This window comes from Lynx canadensis, chromosome B4 (assembly GCF_007474595.2).
Source record: "Lynx canadensis isolate LIC74 chromosome B4, mLynCan4.pri.v2, whole genome shotgun sequence".
Taxonomy (NCBI): Eukaryota; Metazoa; Chordata; class Mammalia; order Carnivora; family Felidae; genus Lynx; species Lynx canadensis.
Window position 1 is genome coordinate 16,580,644 of NC_044309.1, and position 20,084 is coordinate 16,600,727.

The 20,084-nt window shown below is 40.2% G+C and overlaps 1 protein-coding gene across 1 annotated transcript in view; it reads left to right on the plus strand.

The window, feature by feature from the left end:
* Nucleotides 1-20,084, plus strand: part of MRC1 (mannose receptor C-type 1) — a 98,384-nt gene that overhangs the window by 16,974 nt on the left and 61,326 nt on the right. Inside the window, exons 3-7 of the mRNA XM_030322004.1 lie at nucleotides 703-876; nucleotides 4,935-5,099; nucleotides 12,445-12,558; nucleotides 14,982-15,128; nucleotides 19,387-19,572. Coding sequence (XP_030177864.1) covers nucleotides 703-876; nucleotides 4,935-5,099; nucleotides 12,445-12,558; nucleotides 14,982-15,128; nucleotides 19,387-19,572 — 786 coding nt within the window. The remainder of the gene's footprint in view (nucleotides 1-702; nucleotides 877-4,934; nucleotides 5,100-12,444; nucleotides 12,559-14,981; nucleotides 15,129-19,386; nucleotides 19,573-20,084) is intronic.

Here is a 20,084-nt window from a genome sequence, read left to right on the forward strand (position 1 = left end):
AAAACTTAATTAGGAAAAGAGTATTTTAATCTAGGACAAATTCTGAATATCAGCTGGTGGCGAGAGGCTAAGTACGTTGCTATAGAAGGTTGTTATTTCCCCAAATTGTTATTTCCTCTGTCTCTTGTGTTTGAATTCAGTTTTAAGAAAGCAGATATTAATCGTAAATGGTTTTCGGTGCTTTCTTTCCGTGATGTGGATTAGAGAGTTATGCCCAACTTCTGACTCTTTCTCAGAGTTGTTGAGGGACTCCAGTGGAGGCTGGCTTGACAGGATTTAAGTAGGCGGGGATTTAAGTTTTGACTGTGCGTTTGAGTTATACAGCTATAAGGTTATTTTTTAATCTAGAGATTCAATAATTCTGTGATTCCAAGCAAGAGGAAGGATGGGCTCTTCCCTGTTTTGGAGGAAATGCAGAATTCCAAGCAGGTGTCAGTATAGCTGACTACTTTTGCCTCACGTGAGGCAGGAGGCAAATCTGTCCTAAAAGACAGTGGAAATGAAGTGGTCCTAGAATTGTTCCTGATAGAGACTGCTGTGTGTACTCAGAAAAAGACTGGGGTAGAGACAGAAGGGAAAGAAAAAGGGATTCCCTGGGTGGGGACCTCAGGTGTGATCCTCTTTCGACATCCTTCTTATCGGAAAGTCAACCTTGAGAAGATTGACTGACATTCTAAGTGCACGTCGATATGTCTCTTCTAGACATGTACACGCTGCTGGGCAATGCCAATGGGGCAACCTGTGCATTTCCATTCAAGTTTGAAAACAAGTGGTATGCAGATTGCACGAGCGCTGGGCGATCGGATGGATGGCTCTGGTGTGGAACCACCCCAGATTATGACACAGACAAGCTATTTGGATATTGTCCATTGAAATGTAAGTAACGTTCCCACCAAGAAAATTTGACACATTTCCCACGTCAGCGTAACAAGCACATGTTGCGTTTGTTGAGAACGTTTTCCCTTCCAAAGTTCTTTCCCACTTATTATCTCGTCACCCTCCACCACACCCCTGTACGGGTGTCATTGTCCCCGTTTACAATGGAGAAAGTGATCCATATTGGCTGAAGACCAGAACACAGATCTTCTGACTCTCAGCCCTGGGCTGCATCACATGATCGCTCTATTTCCACCAACTGCTTCTTTCCTTCACCTTCTCCTGTTCGTGTAGGTTATTTGCTAAGACTTTAGGGCAAATTATACTGTACACGTTGCCATGTCTACTTAAAACTGCCCTCCCAGGGATTTGCCTTTATTAAACGATAGCCCCAAAATAAAACTTAATGCCATGAGCATGTCGTCTGGTGGAGACAGAGACATGTGAGGGGCTCCTCACTTTTGTGTCTCCGTTCTGTGAAAATGATAGTAATGAATAGTAATGACAGTAACTTTAATTTCATTTAAAAAGAGTATCATTTAATTCAACATAGCTATGAATCAAATGGAAGAGGATTATTTTCATGCTCGAAGGATTTTTTAAAATGAAAACGTAAGTATTATCGCAAGAATACAAGAACAAGTGGCTTTGCATGATATTGATGGGAAGCAGCCAGAACATGAGTCCTGGGTAGTCTTTCCATACTCAAGAATCTGTAAAGAAACAGGGGAGCAGGTTTAGGTGGGATGGGGGAGGGGCCTCAAGTGGGGAGGCGGGGCTGGGGCTGACGGAGCCAGTGAGCGAGGGGTTCTTTGCTCCACTTTCCCTTTTACCCCACCTCCTCTGTCTCCTGCTAGCTACCCCCTTCCTTTTTACTCCCTAAATGTCTTACTCCCTGCCCCCCTTGCTCCTTCAGGCTTTCTGGGTCGCAGTAGCTCCCATTCTATGCTGTTACCCAGAACCCTTCCTCCTGCTGGCCTGCAAAGGGGTGGGATCCGGGGTAGAATCTGGGTACACTAGCAGCCTGGCATGGCCATAAGCCCACGTCAGCTGCAAGAGCATTGCTTACAGCTGAAGTTTGGGGACCATGCACCCACCCAATGATCGCATTATTCTGAGCAATATGGGGAAGTAATTCACAAAAAAAATATTGTAGTCTCTCAAGTTAAAGCCAGAATTCTAAGAAAAATACTTGTTTATCTCTCTCGATACACAATCCCACTTAAAATGAATGTGATTTCTCAGCCTTGCATATTATCATAATCCTATACTCGGTGCAGTCCCTGTGTCCTGGGTGAATATCGACAAAAACTCACAGGCTTCCCATTCAGAGTGACTCTGCTCTCCCGTTCTTGGGGGGAAGTAACTGTATTCACGTCTCTTAGAACCACTTTAGAGGTTTGATTCCCATGAAAGGTTTACAGATGTCTGATCTCTGTATTAGAAGTGTTTTCGTCTGAATCGAGCTATTTTTTCCCCTAAGATAAAGCAAGACTTGTTTTCCAAAGGTAAGGAGCGTCTCTCACCTTTACTTAGTAGGAATGGTATTTTCTAAATCTGTTATCATGGAGTCTCTTGGGGATGTAGATTTCCCAGGTCTGACTACAGCATCTTGGACTTAAGTGGTATTGATGAAGGAGTTGTTAGATGTATGTATGATTTAATCAATCGTTAAATGGAAGACAGATGGTTAATCACTAATCACACACACATGAAAAAAAACCCACAAAAACCTCACAACCTTGGGATAGATGTGTGTTGGATGGGCGTCCTGAGTATTCTCTCGCGTCCTTGTAATTTATGCCTTCAAAACCTATGCATACATCTTTTTTCTTGTTCAGTGTAAAAATAAGATAACTCTAGGAAATGAAAGTGTCTGATTTCAACACGCATTCAACCCATAAAGCACATTTTAGGCATCCCATGCCTTTCTTAAAGGGCTTTGCAATTTCCCAGTCTACTTCATTTTCCTTGCTTTGCGTTCCTTTCAAAAGAACATTTGATTTTACATTAGCCTTAATTTAAACCTTAAGGTTAAGGTTTAATACAGGAAGATGAGGTACTGGCTTTTGACCTCGTGACACTTTCATATGTGCTCTTCTTCTTTGTCCATCGCATTGTTTATTACAGTGTTTCCCTTCTGTTTAGACATCTATTTTAAAGCATCGTGAGAACCGGAAAAGGAAAAGACCCTTTCTCTCGATCCTCCGTAGCTTGCAACTTGAGCTTGCTTCATCGCTTGTGCTGGTTCACTGCGGGAATTTGAACGTGAGGGGGGATGTAGTGTCAGCAAACCTATGCAAGCAGTGAGAAATAGATTTCAATTCCTTGACCTCAAGAGCCAAACATACTTTCTTTTAAATGAAGAGTCATACTGCATTCCCTTCTTTGGTTATGTATATCCCCAGACATGAAAATAACACCCCCCCCCACTTTCTTTGGATGTCTCACATTTTCTACAGGCCTCAAATTTCTAAAAATAGGGGTTTAAAACATCTCCATCTTCAGATGAACTCCAAACCAGTCTGATACGAATGGTCTCGCTTACGTGGACAAGACTCCATTTGGATATGGAACTACGTGATCATTTAAATTTAACGTCACCAATTCAAATTTATTTTATTTTATGTATCTTTTTGAAGTGTATTTATTTACTTCCTTCCTTACTTATTTTTGAGAGAGAGAAAGAGAGAGAGAGAGAGAGAGAGAGAGAGAGAGAGAGAGAGAGAATCCCAAGCAGGCTCTACACGGTCAATGCAGAGCCCAGTGCGGGGCTCAAGCCTATAAACTCCAAGATCATGACCTGAGTCAAAATCAAGAGTCGGACACTCAACCAACTGAGCCAATCAGGCACCCCTCCAATTTATTTTTATCTAAATATATAATAATTTTATAATGAAAGCTTCTTAGAAATTTCTGTGTTGTTGCCCGAATGGAATTTTGATATACTTTTCTTCCTCTTTGGTGTGCAAAGGAACCCCAAGTTTCATGTCATACTCTGTGGTATGCATATGAAAAAGGTCACTTCCTTGTCACATACAAAGATTCATGGCAGCATAGGGCTACATGCTTATTGGAAACTGGCCGACGTCGTGGCAGGTTGAACACCTCTTAGAAAATTTGAGAAGTTACATAATTCCTTCTCTTTCTTACAAACAAGTGAAGAAATTATTACTGCCTATGATTTGTAGGTAGAAATTTGTATTATTAAAAAGACAAGAGGGAAAGTTTCATAACATGAAGCACACAGAAATATTTCCTTTGTTGACTAATTTCCCCAACATCTTATATGTAACACACTGTAAACAATATTTATCTCTACTATTGACCTTTCATAAGGTATAACTAAGTTTATAGAGTATATTGGGAATCATAAAATAACAAAGGAAAAAATAAACTACAAGTATTATTTTTTGCCCTGAAGGAAGAAAAATTAACAATCTGCATCTATTATTGCCTGGAGCTGCCTCGATTTAATATATCCTAGAGATAGGAAAATGAGACTTGAGAGGTTTGCAATTTAAGGACAAACCACTAGTGAGGTGACATTGCCTGAATGCACGTGCAGGTCAGCCTGGCGGTGGCATCCATGACTTTGCCTTCTAATGCCTGTGACTTTGGTCTAAAAAGACCCAACTAGGACGTGCAGGCAGAATATCCACTTGCTGAGAAAAGACATATATTTTCTTTTTTCCTTATATGTTTTTTTTCTAGATTAAGGAGCTCGGATCGGCATCTCTATTCTTGCCTAGTATTTGCAATTGCCCCACTCCCCAACTCACCTGATCCCAAACCTCCTGACGGACAAGTAGGGAGATGATGCCCCTCTTTCCTTGCTTAGGCATATGACAAAAATTGGATGTGGCTCATCTTTTGAAAACTCCCCTCTTCATTAAGGGACTGAAGAAAATCTCATAGGCACTTTAAGGAAAAGGAAAGAAAGGAAAAGAAATAAGCTGCAGGAAATAATGCTACTATTAGAATTGTGTACAAAACATGGTTCCCTGAAAGTCTTTCCTCCGCCTAATGCAGCCAATTCCATTTGACTTCTTTTACAGTTGAGGGCAGTGAAAGCTTATGGAACAAAGACCCGTTGACTGGCATTTCCTACCAGATAAACTCCAAATCGGCTTTAACTTGGCATCAGGCAAGGAGGAGCTGCCAACAACAAAGTGCCGAGCTCTTGAGTATCACGGAAATCCACGAGCAAACGTACCTGACAGGTAATGGCAGGAAAAGGAAAGGAAGTTGTAAGTAAGTTCATGATGGTTCCACTTCTATCCGCTGGAGCCTAAGAGCAGCCAGCATAGGGGATTATAGACGGACACCATGATGGAGTCAGTCCTGAACAGGTGCCATCCCAGGGTATGACCCACTGGCCCCTGGGATGGCAAATGGCTTTTGTCTCCTCAGCCAACCCTCTTCCATCCGTTGCGACAGTCTCTCTAGAACCTGCGTTGAGAAGGATTCCGAGAGTTAATCTGGGTTCAGAGTAGAAGACGTCTCCGTCGCTAGGGGATGTTCTTGGACACAGTAGGGCTGCTATGCTGGTCAAACGTTCCAGGTCCAACCTGAAGCCCAAGGTTTTCTGTCAGCATCATGGCATTCAAAAGGATAAAATGAAGTAAACGCTCCCGCCACAAGCAGGGACCAGTCAAGAGCGGCTCTGAAACCCTGCGTCCTTTTTGCTTCCTGTCTCTCAAACTCCCTGACCGTACTGGTTTTCAGGCTTTATTGGCATTCTGTCCTCAAGGTGTTTGCTTTTGAAGCATTTGTTCTTGTAGGATTATGAAGATGAAAAGAGCCAATGTTTGCTTGAGATGAAAGTATTTGTTCTAGCTTCTGAGACCCACACTTGGGGAACAGAGAGAGATTAGGAGTGGAAAGGAATGGGGAGAATAAGCATCCTCAATCCCCTGTTCCAGAATCCCCTCCCTCCAGGTCCCCCTTTCTCTGCTACCGGATTAATATATCCCTGAGCCTATGACTCCTGTGTTCGAAAAGCCCTTAGTGACTTCTTATTTTCTACCAAGTAATTAACAACACACCTTTGCCTGGCATTCAAAGGCTGTCATCTGCCCCCGACAGATGCATTTTGCAGTCTCGACAGAAGGGTTTGGGTTTCTCATCTTTTTTTTTTTTTTTATTGTTTATTTATTTTTGAGAGAGAGACAGAGTGGGAGCAGGGAGGGGCAGACAGAGAGGGAAACACAGAATCTGAAGCAGGCTCCAGGCTCTGAGCTGTCAGCACAGAGCCTGACACGGGGCTCGAACTCATGAACCGTGAGATCCTGACCTGAGCCGAAGTGGGATGCTTTAACCGACTTAGCCACCCAAGAGCCTCTGAGTTTCTCATCTTTATCTCGTACTTTCTCACCACCACATCTTTAAATCTCATGCCATTTCTCGTACCTGGAATTGCCAAAATTTTATACAGCTGAAATGCAATCTTATCCATTTCCATCTGCATTTCCTTTATTTGTTTAGTGCTTTTATTTATTTTTTAAAGTTTATTCATTTATTTTGAGGGAGTGAGAGAGTGAGCATGTGCACACGCATCGGGGAGGTGCAGAGAAAGAGAGAGAGGGAGAGAGAGAATCCCAGCAGGCTCCGTGTTGTCACCTCAGAGCCCAACTCGGGGCTCATACCCACAAACTGTGAGATCATGACCTGAGCCCATACCAAGAGTTGGACGCTTAACCAACTGAGCCACCCAGGTGCCCCTGTTTACTGCTTTTATAATAGCTACTTACCTATATGTCCCACTTCCCCTACAAGATTAGAAATACATTTATTTGTTATTTTTCATTCATTTATTCAACAAGGGGGCTGGTATCTGTGTGTGAGGTATTATGCTAGGTCATAGGGACACAATGGTGATCAAAGCCAGTCATGTCCTCTCTACATGGAGCTTAAAGTCCAGTGGGGAAAACAGACATAAACAACAGATAAATACACGTGCCACAGAAGTGCCGCGAAGAAAGCAAACTGAATGCTATGTGGAGAATGGATTATACGAGCAAATGGCTGATATGAGGAATGTCTCATGAATATTTATGCCCCCCAAACCCCAAAGAGATTCACACAGAACCTTCCAAGGAAGAGAGTCTCAATGAATGTCTGGTGACTGACAAATGATGGTGCAGCACACAAAAAAAATAATTATCTAGAAATCCAGCCTCGTGCTTGGATGGGCGGTCAGCTTACGGCAAGGAGACAGTAAGTTCGGTGGTTCTTAAATGTGAAGTTGCTTAAATCACCGGGGAACTTTGATAAAACAAAGACGTGTGGGCACAAACTCCAGAGATGCTAGATCAGTAGGTGGGGCCCAGGAATCGGCATATTATCAACCATCCAGCTGATTCTGGGGCATATTCACGAGACTGACAAGAGAAAAGCAATCTGACCTCGCTGTGTATTCAGAAGCTCAGAGAAGGAATCGTGCCTCGGTCTGCTCAGTTATTCGGCCTTCCCAGTGTTGAGACATAGTATCAGGGTGATTAATACTTACACCCATGCATAAAATTAAGGGCAGAAAGCCCAGAAAGAGACACAACTAATTTCACGTAGATGATCCAGGGAGAGAAGGGATGATTTAAGACAACCCTGGTGTTATCTGTGCACACTGGCGTGGGTGAGAGAAGAACTCTCTGAGAGTTGAAATGGTTTCTGAGTCAGTGAAAGACAAATACCGTATGATTGAACTTGTATGTGGAATTTAAGAAACAAAACAAAAGAGCAAAGGGGAAAAGAGAGAGAGAGAGAGAAACCAAAGAAAGAGACTCTTAACCATGGAGAACACAATGATGATGGTTACCCGAGGGGAGGCGGGTGGGGGATGGGTGAAATAGGTGATGGGATTAAGGAAGGCACTTGTGAGGAAAATTGGGTGAGGTATTCTGGAATTAAAATAACAACTTTACAAAGAAGTTGAAATGGTTTCAATTGGCTTTTTTTTTTTTTTTTTAGGGGAATCTGTGGGTTGTATTATCTTGACTCATCTGAGTTTTACTGGATTTTTGGCTTTCTGGAAGCCAAGGGACTGAACACAGGTTACGTTTTCACTGCCTTCCCCAGCTGCCTAGAGGAAAGGGGTAATGCTGGCGGGAGGGACAACAGCTGCGGCAGGAAATGCTTTCCTAATCAGCCAGAGCTATTATTGTGTCCCTCAGGAGAGCCAACAAGCCTGAAGAGATTCAGAGGCTCAGTTCACCTCAGATACTTGTTTGAATCTTATCCAAGCCTCCGGAATTTTAGTCAGCAAATTTTAACTGAAATCTGGATAAGAATGACTTCTCCAATGAAATTTGGAGTATTTCCTGCTTTTCTTTAAGTCAAAAATATCATGGATTGGGGGGAAAAAGTCTGAAAGGGAGTTCATGAAATAAACAGCATTTTGTTTTCTGGAGGGAAGATATTCACGACATTCAGGATTTACTGGGATGTATTGGGGGAAGAATCTGGAAAACAATGGTGTGAGTGAAGGACTGTGATCTATTTGGGGCAACAGGTCACTAAAAACTAAACAAAACAAAACAAAAATACCCACAAATAGTTACACTCTTAAGGCTTATTCTGTGTGAGGATTGTGAGCAGTAAAGATAATTTAAAAAAAAAAAAAAAACAGTCTAAGTAGGGGCGCCTGGGTGGCTCAGTCCGTTGAGAGGCCAACTTCAGCTCAGGTCATGATCTCATGGTTTGTAGGTTCGAGCCCCGCGTCGGGCTCTGTGCTGACGGCCCAGAGCCTGGAACCTGCCTCCAAGTCTGTGTCTCGCTCTCTCTCTCTGCCCCTAACCCACTTGCATTCTGTCTCTGTCTCTCTCAAAAGTAAATAAACATTCAAAACAAAACAAAACAGTCCAAGTCATTTTTATGACGCTCAGATCCAATTAGCTGTCATGTATTGATCGGCTCCTGTGTGCCAGACGCTGGGCTTTGTTTCTAAACCTCACGCCTACCTCCTAAATGAATATTATTGTCTCCGCTTTATAGATGAAATAACAGACTAGGGGGGAGAAGGTTGAAACTTGCCCAGTGCCTCCTGTTCAGAAAATAGTCGCACTGGAACCAGGTACTGTCTTTCCATTTCACTCTGCCCGCGTCCTTCTCACAAAGTGAGCAAGGATCTGGTGGTCCCCAAAGCACTACAGAGAACCCTAATTTAGGTGTGAACAGCTCCCTGTTTCAGTGAACTTAACCTAAACTAACAGTCTGATTTCCCTTTGCCTGCAGGGTTTACCGCTCCGCCCGGTGGCACCTTCTTACATCACCCACACACGTTGCATTATATCCTCACTTCCGTCTCTACCCCCAAAATGCTGGGACGCTATGTAATCCTCAATGCCCGAACCAGAGTTCTAACCACATATGTGCAGGGTTAAGATTTGCAGAACCGAAATAAGATGTAGGAACTGAAAGCTGGCTCATTACCCTGATTGTTTTGGGGGCTGGCTGGAAAAAGAACTGGACCATGATACAGAAAAGATGAAAACAAAGTGTAACACTGGACACGAACACATCATCTATTATACCTAAGCGCAAAAGCAGGCGTATAACCGTTTCAGACTAGTGTGCAGAAAAATCAAGAATTGAAACGTTCAGCGTGCGGAAGTGATCCTCTGTGTAGTAACGCTAGCGAAGCCTTGGTCTCTCTATGAAATTACAAAAGCACATTCGAGAACGAAATCTGTGGATGACGACCATCTTCTTTAAGTGACCTACTTAACACAAAATTTGAATTTTGTTTCTGAACACACTTCTTGCCGATCCTGATTCAATAAGGAGTTAAAATAATAGTCAGACAGCTTACAGTTATTGGGCACTTGTTACATGTTAGGCCCTGGTTTGAGAGGTATTTATGAATTTCGCTCTTGAAAATAAGCCTACCAGTACCTAGAGCAGGTGCGGGACGTCAGAGGATAGATAATTCCCTGAAGAAGCTATCACCTTTTCTCAGTATGCCAAACACAGCAATGTCAGATGAAAATCTACTTTACTTTTTCCTATAGGCAGTGAATTCTTTACAGTTTTGAAAAGTTACATATGCTTATATTCTTAACTAATAAATTGTTTACAATGCCAGGGGATTTGACTTCGGGAAATAGCTGTCTTTAACATTTGTGAAATGCTGCTTTTGGCATCATTTCCTCTAGCATACGCCTCTGTAGGTACAGAGAGAATTATTATTCAAGTCACTGCAATTGTAAATCATTTATGAAAAAAGCCATTCAGGGTTCAATAGTATTTCATGGAGTGATCATTAACATATAATGTAGTATCCAACCCTAGAAGGACATTTCTTTTTTTTTTTTTAATTTTTTTTTTTAACATTTATTTATTTTTGAGACACAGAGAGACAGAGCATGAACGGGGAGGTTTAGAGAGAGAGAGAGACACAGAATCTGAAACAGGCTCCAGGCTCTGAGCTGTCAGCACAGAGCCCGATGCGGGGCTCGAACTCACGGACCGCGAGATCATGACCTGAGCTGAAGTCGGATGCTTAACCGACCGAGCCACCCAGGCGCCCCTAGAAGGACATTTCTAAGGCACAGTCTGGTAGACGAGTATTTCCTCTTGACACATTATAAGTTACCTGTTATGTAAATGAGGTAGGACACTATTTTTTAGTTGGTTTCTTCTTTAACTTACCCTAAAGTGATCTAAGCAATCATATGGTACTCAAAATAGTTTTAATAACTGTATTTTTACTATACACAAAACATAATTACTAAACTAAAAGGAAGCCATTGATAAGATGACTAATTATAAAATTGATTTAATATGAGTAAATTTTTCTCGCTTTATTATTATGTTTTAAGTGAAAGCAGTCATATTTGGTGCCACTCATCCCAGAGATTTAAGACTAAAGAAATATAAAGACTTCCCCTTTTGATAATGTCGTCTCCTTGGTATAGTTTACAGGAAACATTTCTAGTTTTTGGTAAGATTTCAACTTTGGAGAACCAAAAGTTGAGTCCTCGCAGGTGACGAGAGTGAGTTCTGGCATGGGCTGTTGTTTGGGAAGGAAGGACACGTATCAGAAATATCTGTCTAGGTCATTATTGTGTATTTAAAGGTGTCCTAACATTTAGAGTTATCTAGAAAGGGTAATATATCTAGAAGGGGTAGTAACTCACAGGTAAGTTTAATTTAAACAGGAATTGAATCCACTGGAGAAACCACACTGAACCCTAGGTTCCAATCCTGATCCACTAATCCTCCCCGAGTGTCTTCATCTTTCTGTCTCTACGTTCTTCCTCTGTAAAATGAAGGAATTGGGCTAGATACCTCCCAAGGTACATAAAGTACCAGCATACAAGAGCTGTGCTAACTCAAACTTTGTTTCCAGAACGCTTGATATAAATGAGTGAATCTGCATTAATCTTCACTGATTTTTACATTCCAGAGTTTAATTTCATCCCGCTGTTATTTTCTTATTTAAAGAAATCACACAATAGGGTTTACTTTTCAGTAAGTAACTCCAGTATTGAATTCAGTTTGGTTTGTTAAGCCTCAGTCCACCTAATCACAACCTAATCAATGTCCTCAAGTGGGTATTTTCACCTCCCTTTGCAAGTACCTCTCCGCCAGATGCTAAGTCAACTGAGTGCAATGTTCAGGTCACATGACCTCTAAGACAGCCATTTGCACTCTTATGGAAGTGGGTGTAATAAATGTGAGATATGATTATTTGCCACTGAGTCGCTGTAACTTCCATTCACTTGAATTGGTCACACGAATGTGTGCCTATATTAAGCTAATGAAAAATTGGGGAAAATGGTAGCGACTTTCAGAGAGTTCAGCTGGTTACATCAGAACTGGAGAGTCTGGGCTTTGGTGTCATGAGACACTATCATGGTTTGTGAGGACTGAATGAACAAGTACAGCGCTCTAAATAGAGTAAGTGGTAATTCTCACCATTGACAAGAATACCCACCTGAGTTTGGTATTTTATTAAAGACAAAGGACAGTTTTGTGTTTGATGAACTCTTCAACGAACTAAAAGGAATATAGACAGAACAGAGAACTGTGGTTTTTAAAAACGTTCAGGTAGTAACAGATGAGAGTATTTGACCCTGGAGGGCTGAGGTCCTTGTGGCTTGTTTTTTTAATCCCAGATCAGGCCTGGCACAGAGTTTGAAGCAATCATTAAAAAAACATTTTTATAGTAGAAAACTCTGAATTTTATCCAAAATAAACCTTGTGCTCTAAAATGAAGTAAAAACGTTAATGTTTGATGATAGAGAAATGAAAAGCACGTTCATACTGGCATATAGGCGTATTCAAGGCGGTGGATTGAAGCCTGGTCAGATCTGGGCTAGAAGTTCAGCAGGAATCTTAATAGATCTTACTAAGAATCTTACACTCTCACCTCCATTTCTGTATCTGCCAATGGAGACAGTAGCTGTGCTTACCTCAGGTTGTTAGGAGAATCAAAGGAGAAATGTTAGGCATGGTTTTTTATGACTTCCTTCAAATACATTTTGAGTCAAGTGCTTAATTGTGCATTTGATTTCATTGTCTTTTCCAAATGTCAGTCTGGTTTTTGTTTTTGCTTTTATTCTATAGGATTAACCAGTTCCTTGACTTCCGGCCTCTGGATTGGACTTAACAGCCTGAGTTTCAACAGTGGCTGGCAGTGGAGTGGTGGGAGTCCATTCCGGTATTTGAACTGGTTACCAGGTAGAGTTCAGCTTGCCTGTGGATAAACTCATCTAAATTCAGTTTATCTGGATACCATGGAGATCTTCATCATCTCACATATAGAGCTCAAAGAAAGGAATTGGGAAACTTTACCAAATTTAGACCATTTCTCATGTTGCTTTGAAATCTGCCAATGTGATTTGTGGATACTAAAACCTTACGGTTATACCTGCTTCCCAGGATAGGGATTTGTCTGAGAGGATAATCACACAAACCAATACAGGATTCTGTGAAAGTATATATTTTCTGAGTATCCTTGATTTGCTAGGTATTATATTCAAAATCAAATTTTTGAATTTTACAGTGTTCCAATTGAAAGTGCATATGTATAAAATGTATACTTATGAGATATATATACTATGTAATGCTATATAGTGTATTCAAAGATTTTATATGTATTTATATTTATACACACAAAAAGTATGAAATTAAGCAAATATAAATTATTTGGGGCTGGACAATTTCTCACTGTGAGCCTTGAGATATTTGCAACATATCTGTCATTGTCATAATGATCTTAAGGTCTACATTAACATCATTTTCTCCTGTTGTTAATCTAATAGAGTTGGATTAAAACAATATTTCAGCCACAGATGATGATATTCTATACTAGCACAATAATTTATTAGCACTTTTGTTGGCAATTTTTAGTTTAATTGTTAAACACACACACACGTGTGCGCACACACACACACACAAACACACTTGGGTGATGATCAAGACTTTAACAGCATTCTAATTTTTTGGAGGACAGAAAATGCTCGGAACTAACCAACTAATCATTGGTTTAAATTGATTTGCTTTTAACTCTGAAATTCCATTTCCAGTGCATTCCTTCCATGCATAGTTATGGGACTGTCACTAGAGTCATCTCTATTTGCCTCTACAACATGGGAAATCAACATTGTAAGGCAATATCAGATGTCAGTTTTGTGGGTGAGGATTAAAGTCCAATTAAATGGGAGAATGGCAGTTGGGCTCAATCAGATCAATCAATAACGATCATTTTTTTTTTCCAGGAAATAGAGTTTACTCTTTGTTGCTTAGTTATTGTATGTTGGGCAAGTCACTTTATTTACCTTAAAGTTTTGGAGTGATGACTGTAATATTTAATTTGCATTGCACTTGCATTCCCAGAGTTCAGTGAGAAAAGAGGGGGTATAACTTCAGTGAAAGTGAGGGATGAAACTGGAATATTAATGAGAAAGGAAAAGAAATTACACCAAATTCCTGAGAAGTAGTAGGCACAAGATCAAATCACCTTCTGAAATAATAGGAGAGTTTCTTCCAACTAAAATTAGAAACCTTGTGGAATATCAGCAATGGTCATTGCATAAAATTTTGATCAAGCGACACATAACCATGGTAGCCATTTACAGACAATTAATTGCTGTATTAAAGTCCTTATCACTAACAGTGGTTCACTTTGTGTGCTATTTCACTACTTCTAAAAATTTCTGACAAAAGCTTTACGGAGCAGGTGATGTGATTCTCATCTTGCAGGAAAGGAAAGTGAGGTCCAGGTCCGGGTTATATACATGTCACAGGTCACAAAGCAGAGTCATTAATAAATTGTGGCTCATCACCTTGGCTTCAGGTGTGAGACAGAACTAGTTTTCAGAGTACTGGTTTTAAAATCCTACGTGAACGAGCAAAAATGCACGAGAGATGTGGGTATCATTGCCTGTGTCCGTTGCCTTCCCGACGTTGACTTTATCTGGTTCTTTTATCAGTTTTCAGTAAGATAGGGGATGAGGGGTTAGCAGTTAAAACTCTTCGGTAGACTGGGTTGAAAATCTTGAGAAACAATCTTAGTTTCGCGTTTACTTGATTGGCGTTTCCTGTGTCATGTTGCTTCCCAAGCTTTCCTCCTCTTGTCTTTCTCCTCTTCACTGTCGTCCTCTCTGTCTCCTCTCCATAGTTGGAGAAAGTTTTCCCATGTTCAGAAATTCTTTCGTTTGCTCTTCACAGTTAGCCTTACTTAGCTGTTTGGTAGGTAGGTGTCCACCTTTTTAAAATATGGCTGCTTTAGAGCATCACGTCTCTTGTATTTTGTTCGGTACCTCTCTGTTATACATAACCAAACCCAGTGTGAAGGCTGTTCAGGATTATAAGCCCTAGCTTTTCTTGTTGAAATTCTGGGGGGAAAAAGTTATTTCAGAGAAGCAAGGGTGTATAATCAACATTTTAGACATTGAAATGGTCCAACAACAAGTAAAGAAATAGACACGCAACATGTCTTTTGCTCTGCAGTCAGTCAGTAAAAGCTTTCTTGGTGAATTTGCAGCAGATGACAGAATGGAGACCCATTAAATCCCAAGGATGAAGACGTGAGGTTTTGGGGGGCTATTTACTTGTAGTACCTATGATAATCCCACTGTGATTTTTCCTTTTCCCCAAAGGAAGTCCATCAACAGAACCTGGAAAAAGCTGTGTGTCATTAAATCCTGGGAAAAATGCTAAATGGGAAAATCTGGAATGTGTTCAGAAGCTAGGCTATATTTGCAAAAAAGGCAACACAACTTTGAATTCTTTTGTGATTCCCTCTGGTGAGTGATCCATTTGATCTGAAGTATATAAAATATTATCACTGAAAGAAGAAAATCATAGCTTACATAACTGCGTGAAATGAGAGGTTTTGTTGATAACTTATGGAGTAAATATAATGATGTTCCTACAGAATTTCTTTTTGTTGGTTACTGGTGATGGGCAGTAACATTTCCGGGGTGTGCTGTGGTGTTCGGGTATGCACAAAGCCTTTGAAAGAACAGAAATCAGAATTCTGTCCTCACAGCAGCCCTGTGAGGTAGGCCTGATTATTCACACATTCTAGATGAGGAAAAGGATATTAAGAGGATATATAAAACTTGCACATGTGACAAAACTGGAATCCGAGCGAGGAAATAAATATCTGAAAGGGATGTTTTTATTATATTCTCACTGTTTAAGGCACCATATAGGCTCTAATGCTGTAAGTTTAGCATCTCAGATGGAAGTCTTCACAGAAATGGGATAAAACATCCCAAAAGTACTAACTTACTTTTACATTTAGGATAGACTCTGGGAAAAGAATCCAATTATGCTCTCTCTTATACTTTTATAGAAGAATTAAATTACTAAGGCATTTTTGCCTTGACGAAAAGCAAACAATCTACACTTTTTTCACTATAAGCTGTTTTTGGAGAGACACTTAATGCTCTAAAGGGCTGTATGGCTGGATGTATGGCTGGATGGATTCTGCTGGAGAAACTGGACAGTGTGGCATTCTTGACTTTTCTCCTGGACTTTTAAAGTCAATTTCATTGCCTGGCTGTAAAGTCAAAAGGCACAAAGTGATAGAAAATAATAGTATTTTCCTTCCACCTCTTACCTCTAACACCCATTTCTCCTCCCTGGTAAACAACTGTTCCTGGGTGTTTATCCTCACCTGGTTACTCAATAAATATATAAAAAAATACGCTGATAATTATTTTTTTCTGTTTTATGCAAAAGGAAGCGTCCTGTACGTATATTCTCGACTTTTTTCCACTTAAAAATTTTGGACATCTTTCCATATGATACATAAATAGCCTCTTTGTTTCTATGGCTGCACCATAGCCATTGCAGAGAGAGACCATGTAGACTTTTTCACCAGTCACCTATTAATGGACCTTCAATTTACTTCCAACTTTTTATTATTACAAACAATCTTAGACTGACTGACTTTTTACACGTGCCATTTCACGCATGTGATCGTTCCTCACAGTGGAGTTGCTGGATCAGAGAGTGGGTGTGTTTGCAATTTTAATAGATAGAGATATGGTCGAGATCTCCAGATAAGGGTCATGGTTCTTGGGTTTGATATTTACAGAGGCACCATTTTGACTGCAGGCATTGTCCAGGAGACCTCAGTCGCCTTTGTACTTCATATCGTCTCTTCCTCCCATAGGAGAAATAGTATGATTCTTTCTTCTTGGAAAAGCTCATACGGTTCTTCAGAAGATTTGGAATTGCCACTTTGGGGAAGAGGAGAATAGTTGTTTTATGCTTCCCTGGTACAGGATGCAGAATTCTGGAATTTAGCCTTGTTCTTAACTCCCCAGTTGTAGGTTCCTCATCTGTAAGGGGAAATATTAATACCTGTTCTTTCTGTGAAAATTCATTCATACTGTCAAGACTTCAGTAAGTTATTCTTATCTCTCTACAATACCTGCCTTGTTTCACCTGCTAACGTTCACTTTGACATTGGTTTTTGAATTTCTCTGTATTTCCTGGGTTAACCGTTCTGTCTTATCTATAAATTCAAATAAACCAGAGCTTGGAAAAGCATATGAGAGTGAAAATGACACAGTACCCATGATTGGTGACCCTCTTGGGCAAGAGTTCTACCTTGTACCTTGTTGGTCCTTCCAATGCTACCCTGTTTGTTCACAAATCCTGGGTCTCTAAACCTGAACTGCCCCGTTCGGTAGCCACTTAACCACAAGTGGCCGTTGAGAGCATGAAGCCTGGCTAGTTTGAATTGAGATGTGCCCTAAGTGTAAAATACATACTGCATTTCCAAGACTTAGCATGCGAAAACATAAAATATCTCATAATTTATTTTTTATCGGTTACACGTTGAAATGAAAATATTTTGTGTTAAATAAAATATATTATTAACATTAAATTTACCCATTTCTATTTACTTTTATTTAACGTGGCTACTAGCAAATCTAAAACTATGTATGTGGCTCTCATTTGTGGCTTACATTATATCTCTGTTGGGCGGTGTTGCTCTACAGGAACGGGTGATCTTTTGTGGCTGTCCCATGGAACTCCTTTTCATTGGTTATCTTCATGTTTTAAGATGTTTTTTAAGGTTATCCGTTCAGTTTTTGCGGTCCTCAGCATTTGCTGCATTTTCAGCTTCCTAGGTAGCAAAATCAAAATATCCCACCAGAGGGCTCCAGAGTTATACTAAGTTTTTTCTTTCTTTCCTTCCTTCCTTCCTTCCTTCCTTCTTTCTTTCTTTCTTTCTTTCTTTCTTTCTTTCTTTCTTTCTTTCTCTTTCTTTCTTTCTTTCTTTCTTTCTCTTTCTCTTCCTTTCTTCCTTTCCTTTCCTTTCCCTTCCTTTCCTTTTCTTTTCTTTCTTTTTTTTTGTAACGTGACAGTGTGCAATATCTCAATTGTATTGAGGGGCTAGAATTTTTAAGTATGTGCATTTTTTACTGTTACAGTGATGCAGTCATCGTGGGTGACCGTTTACTTAAATGACTACTGTAAACTGAATCTTGGACTCAAACAAAGATGTGGCAGACAGTCCCAGTCTTAAGGAAAAATGGCTTTAAGGGATTCATGAAATGAATAACAAACATTCACTGTATTGAACATTTACTAAGGCAGCACATCTGAGAACATGTACTACCAAACACATATACTAATTAACGTTCATTTGGTAATACGGTCCCTCTGTAAGCAAGGTGCATTGCTAAACTGCAGTTTGAAATCGTTTCTGTAAATGGTAATGCGAAGCTGCCGTGTAGCACATATATCTTCCGTTCTTTTTCTTGACCAACATTCATCACCCCTGCCATATGGCAGGCCCATGCCGGTTCTAGGGCATACAAGGATGAATAATATGAGTCTCTGCCCCCACACATCTTTCCCTTCACTTTCCCCAGCTCATGACTATTACAGTACATTTTTTTGCAATGCGAAATCAAGATTTATGAAATTTGGCCGTAACTGTTAGTAGTAATAATTAGGATGTTGGCCACTATGACCTATTGACTTAAATAATAATTGTGTGGTATTTGCAGTTTATAGGAACATTATCTCAGATGCTCTGTAGTTCAGAAGAACACAGTGAGGATGGGTAGTTTAATATTAGTATGGTTAATATGGTTATATTATATATGGTTACTTTGGTTCATGTGATGTGACTTGCCCAAGGTCACACAACTTGTGGCAAACTCAGGTGTTGCCTGAAAGACTTCTGAATCTAATTCCCTGTGACCACCACAGGATCACATGCCATCTTGTGGGAGCAAGCCAGAGGCAATGGGCTGGGGCAGAGGCACAGGTGGCCAGCTCACGCTGCTGTGGTTGGTCTCTGTGGCTCATTGTTGGCCCTTCTGCCCCCACCCATTCTATTCCCCATTTTAACCCAGTTTTTGTGCTTGTTTTCTGAGTATTGCCCTTCTTCTGAGGAATGATTGGCTCCCTAGTGTCCACAAAATTAAAGTAAATTGAAATCTTTTAAGGAACGTATTGTATGTCAAATCTTTTGTGCCTCCAACATTTACATAACATGCTTAGTACAGGTTTGCTGACGATAAAATGAGACGATCTGTTGCATCTTAGTGTGGCTTTGTAGGTATAATTTTTTTTAAAAAGGTTTCACATGTAGCTTTATTTTATTTTATTATTATTTTTTAAATGTTTATTTTTGAGAGAGAGTGAGACAGTGTGAGTAGGGGAGAGTCAGAGAGAGGAGGAGACAGAGAATCTGAAGCAGGCTCTGAGCTGTCAGCGCAAAGCCTGGTGTGGGGCTCGATCCCGCGAATCATGAGATCCTTGCGCCGAGGTCATACAATTAACCGACTGAGCCACTCAGGTACCTGTAGTTTTATTTTAAAATGAAAGATGGATTCGTATAGTTTTTAGTTGAAAAGCAAACCCAACCTGGTTTATCTTTTGTGAATATGTATGCCAAAGATGAAAAACAAATATTACCTTTAGTTGCTTATAACTATGAACTGTTTTTTTATATAGAATGATGGAAAATTTTGTTATAACGAGAACAACCTTCCCTCTTAAATGTTTTCCAAACTCTTTTTTCTCTAGAAAGTGATGTGCCCACTAACTGTCCAAGCCAGTGGTGGCCATATGCAGGCCACTGTTACAAGATTTACAGAGAGGAGAAGAAAATCCAAAGAGATGCCTTGACTGCATGTAGGAAGGAAGGTGGTGATCTAGCCAGTATCCACAGCATTGAGGAATTTGACTTTATCTTCTCCCAGCTGGGATATGGTGAGAACCTTTAAATCTGTAATATGTTTTGCTCCTCCCGCTCTCCTCCCATCACTAGAAAATTTAATCATAAATGTTAAACTTGGTGATTTAAAATTAATAGTTAGATTATTTTATACAATAAATATTAATCATGCATGAAAGTAAAACATTGTTTAGAAATTTAAAGAGTTTGTATCACAAAGAGAGAATTTGACTTACTTTTCTTTTGATATGTAATCAATTAATAGGTAGTTTAAAAAATACTGTTTTTCCCTGTATAATCCAGATTCAGAGCAGCCTACCTTAAATTTGTCAATAATATTTCATTTATTGGAAGTATTTGTGTATATGTATTTTCTTTCTTTTTTAAAAGATCCTTATCTCTCTTTTTTAGATGTTTATTTTGGGGAGAGAGAGAGAGAGAGACAGAGACAGAGCATGAGTGGTGGGGGGGGGGGCAGAGAGAGAGGAGACACAGAATCGGAAGCAGGCTCCAAGCTCTGAGCTGTTGGCACAGAGCGTGACATGGG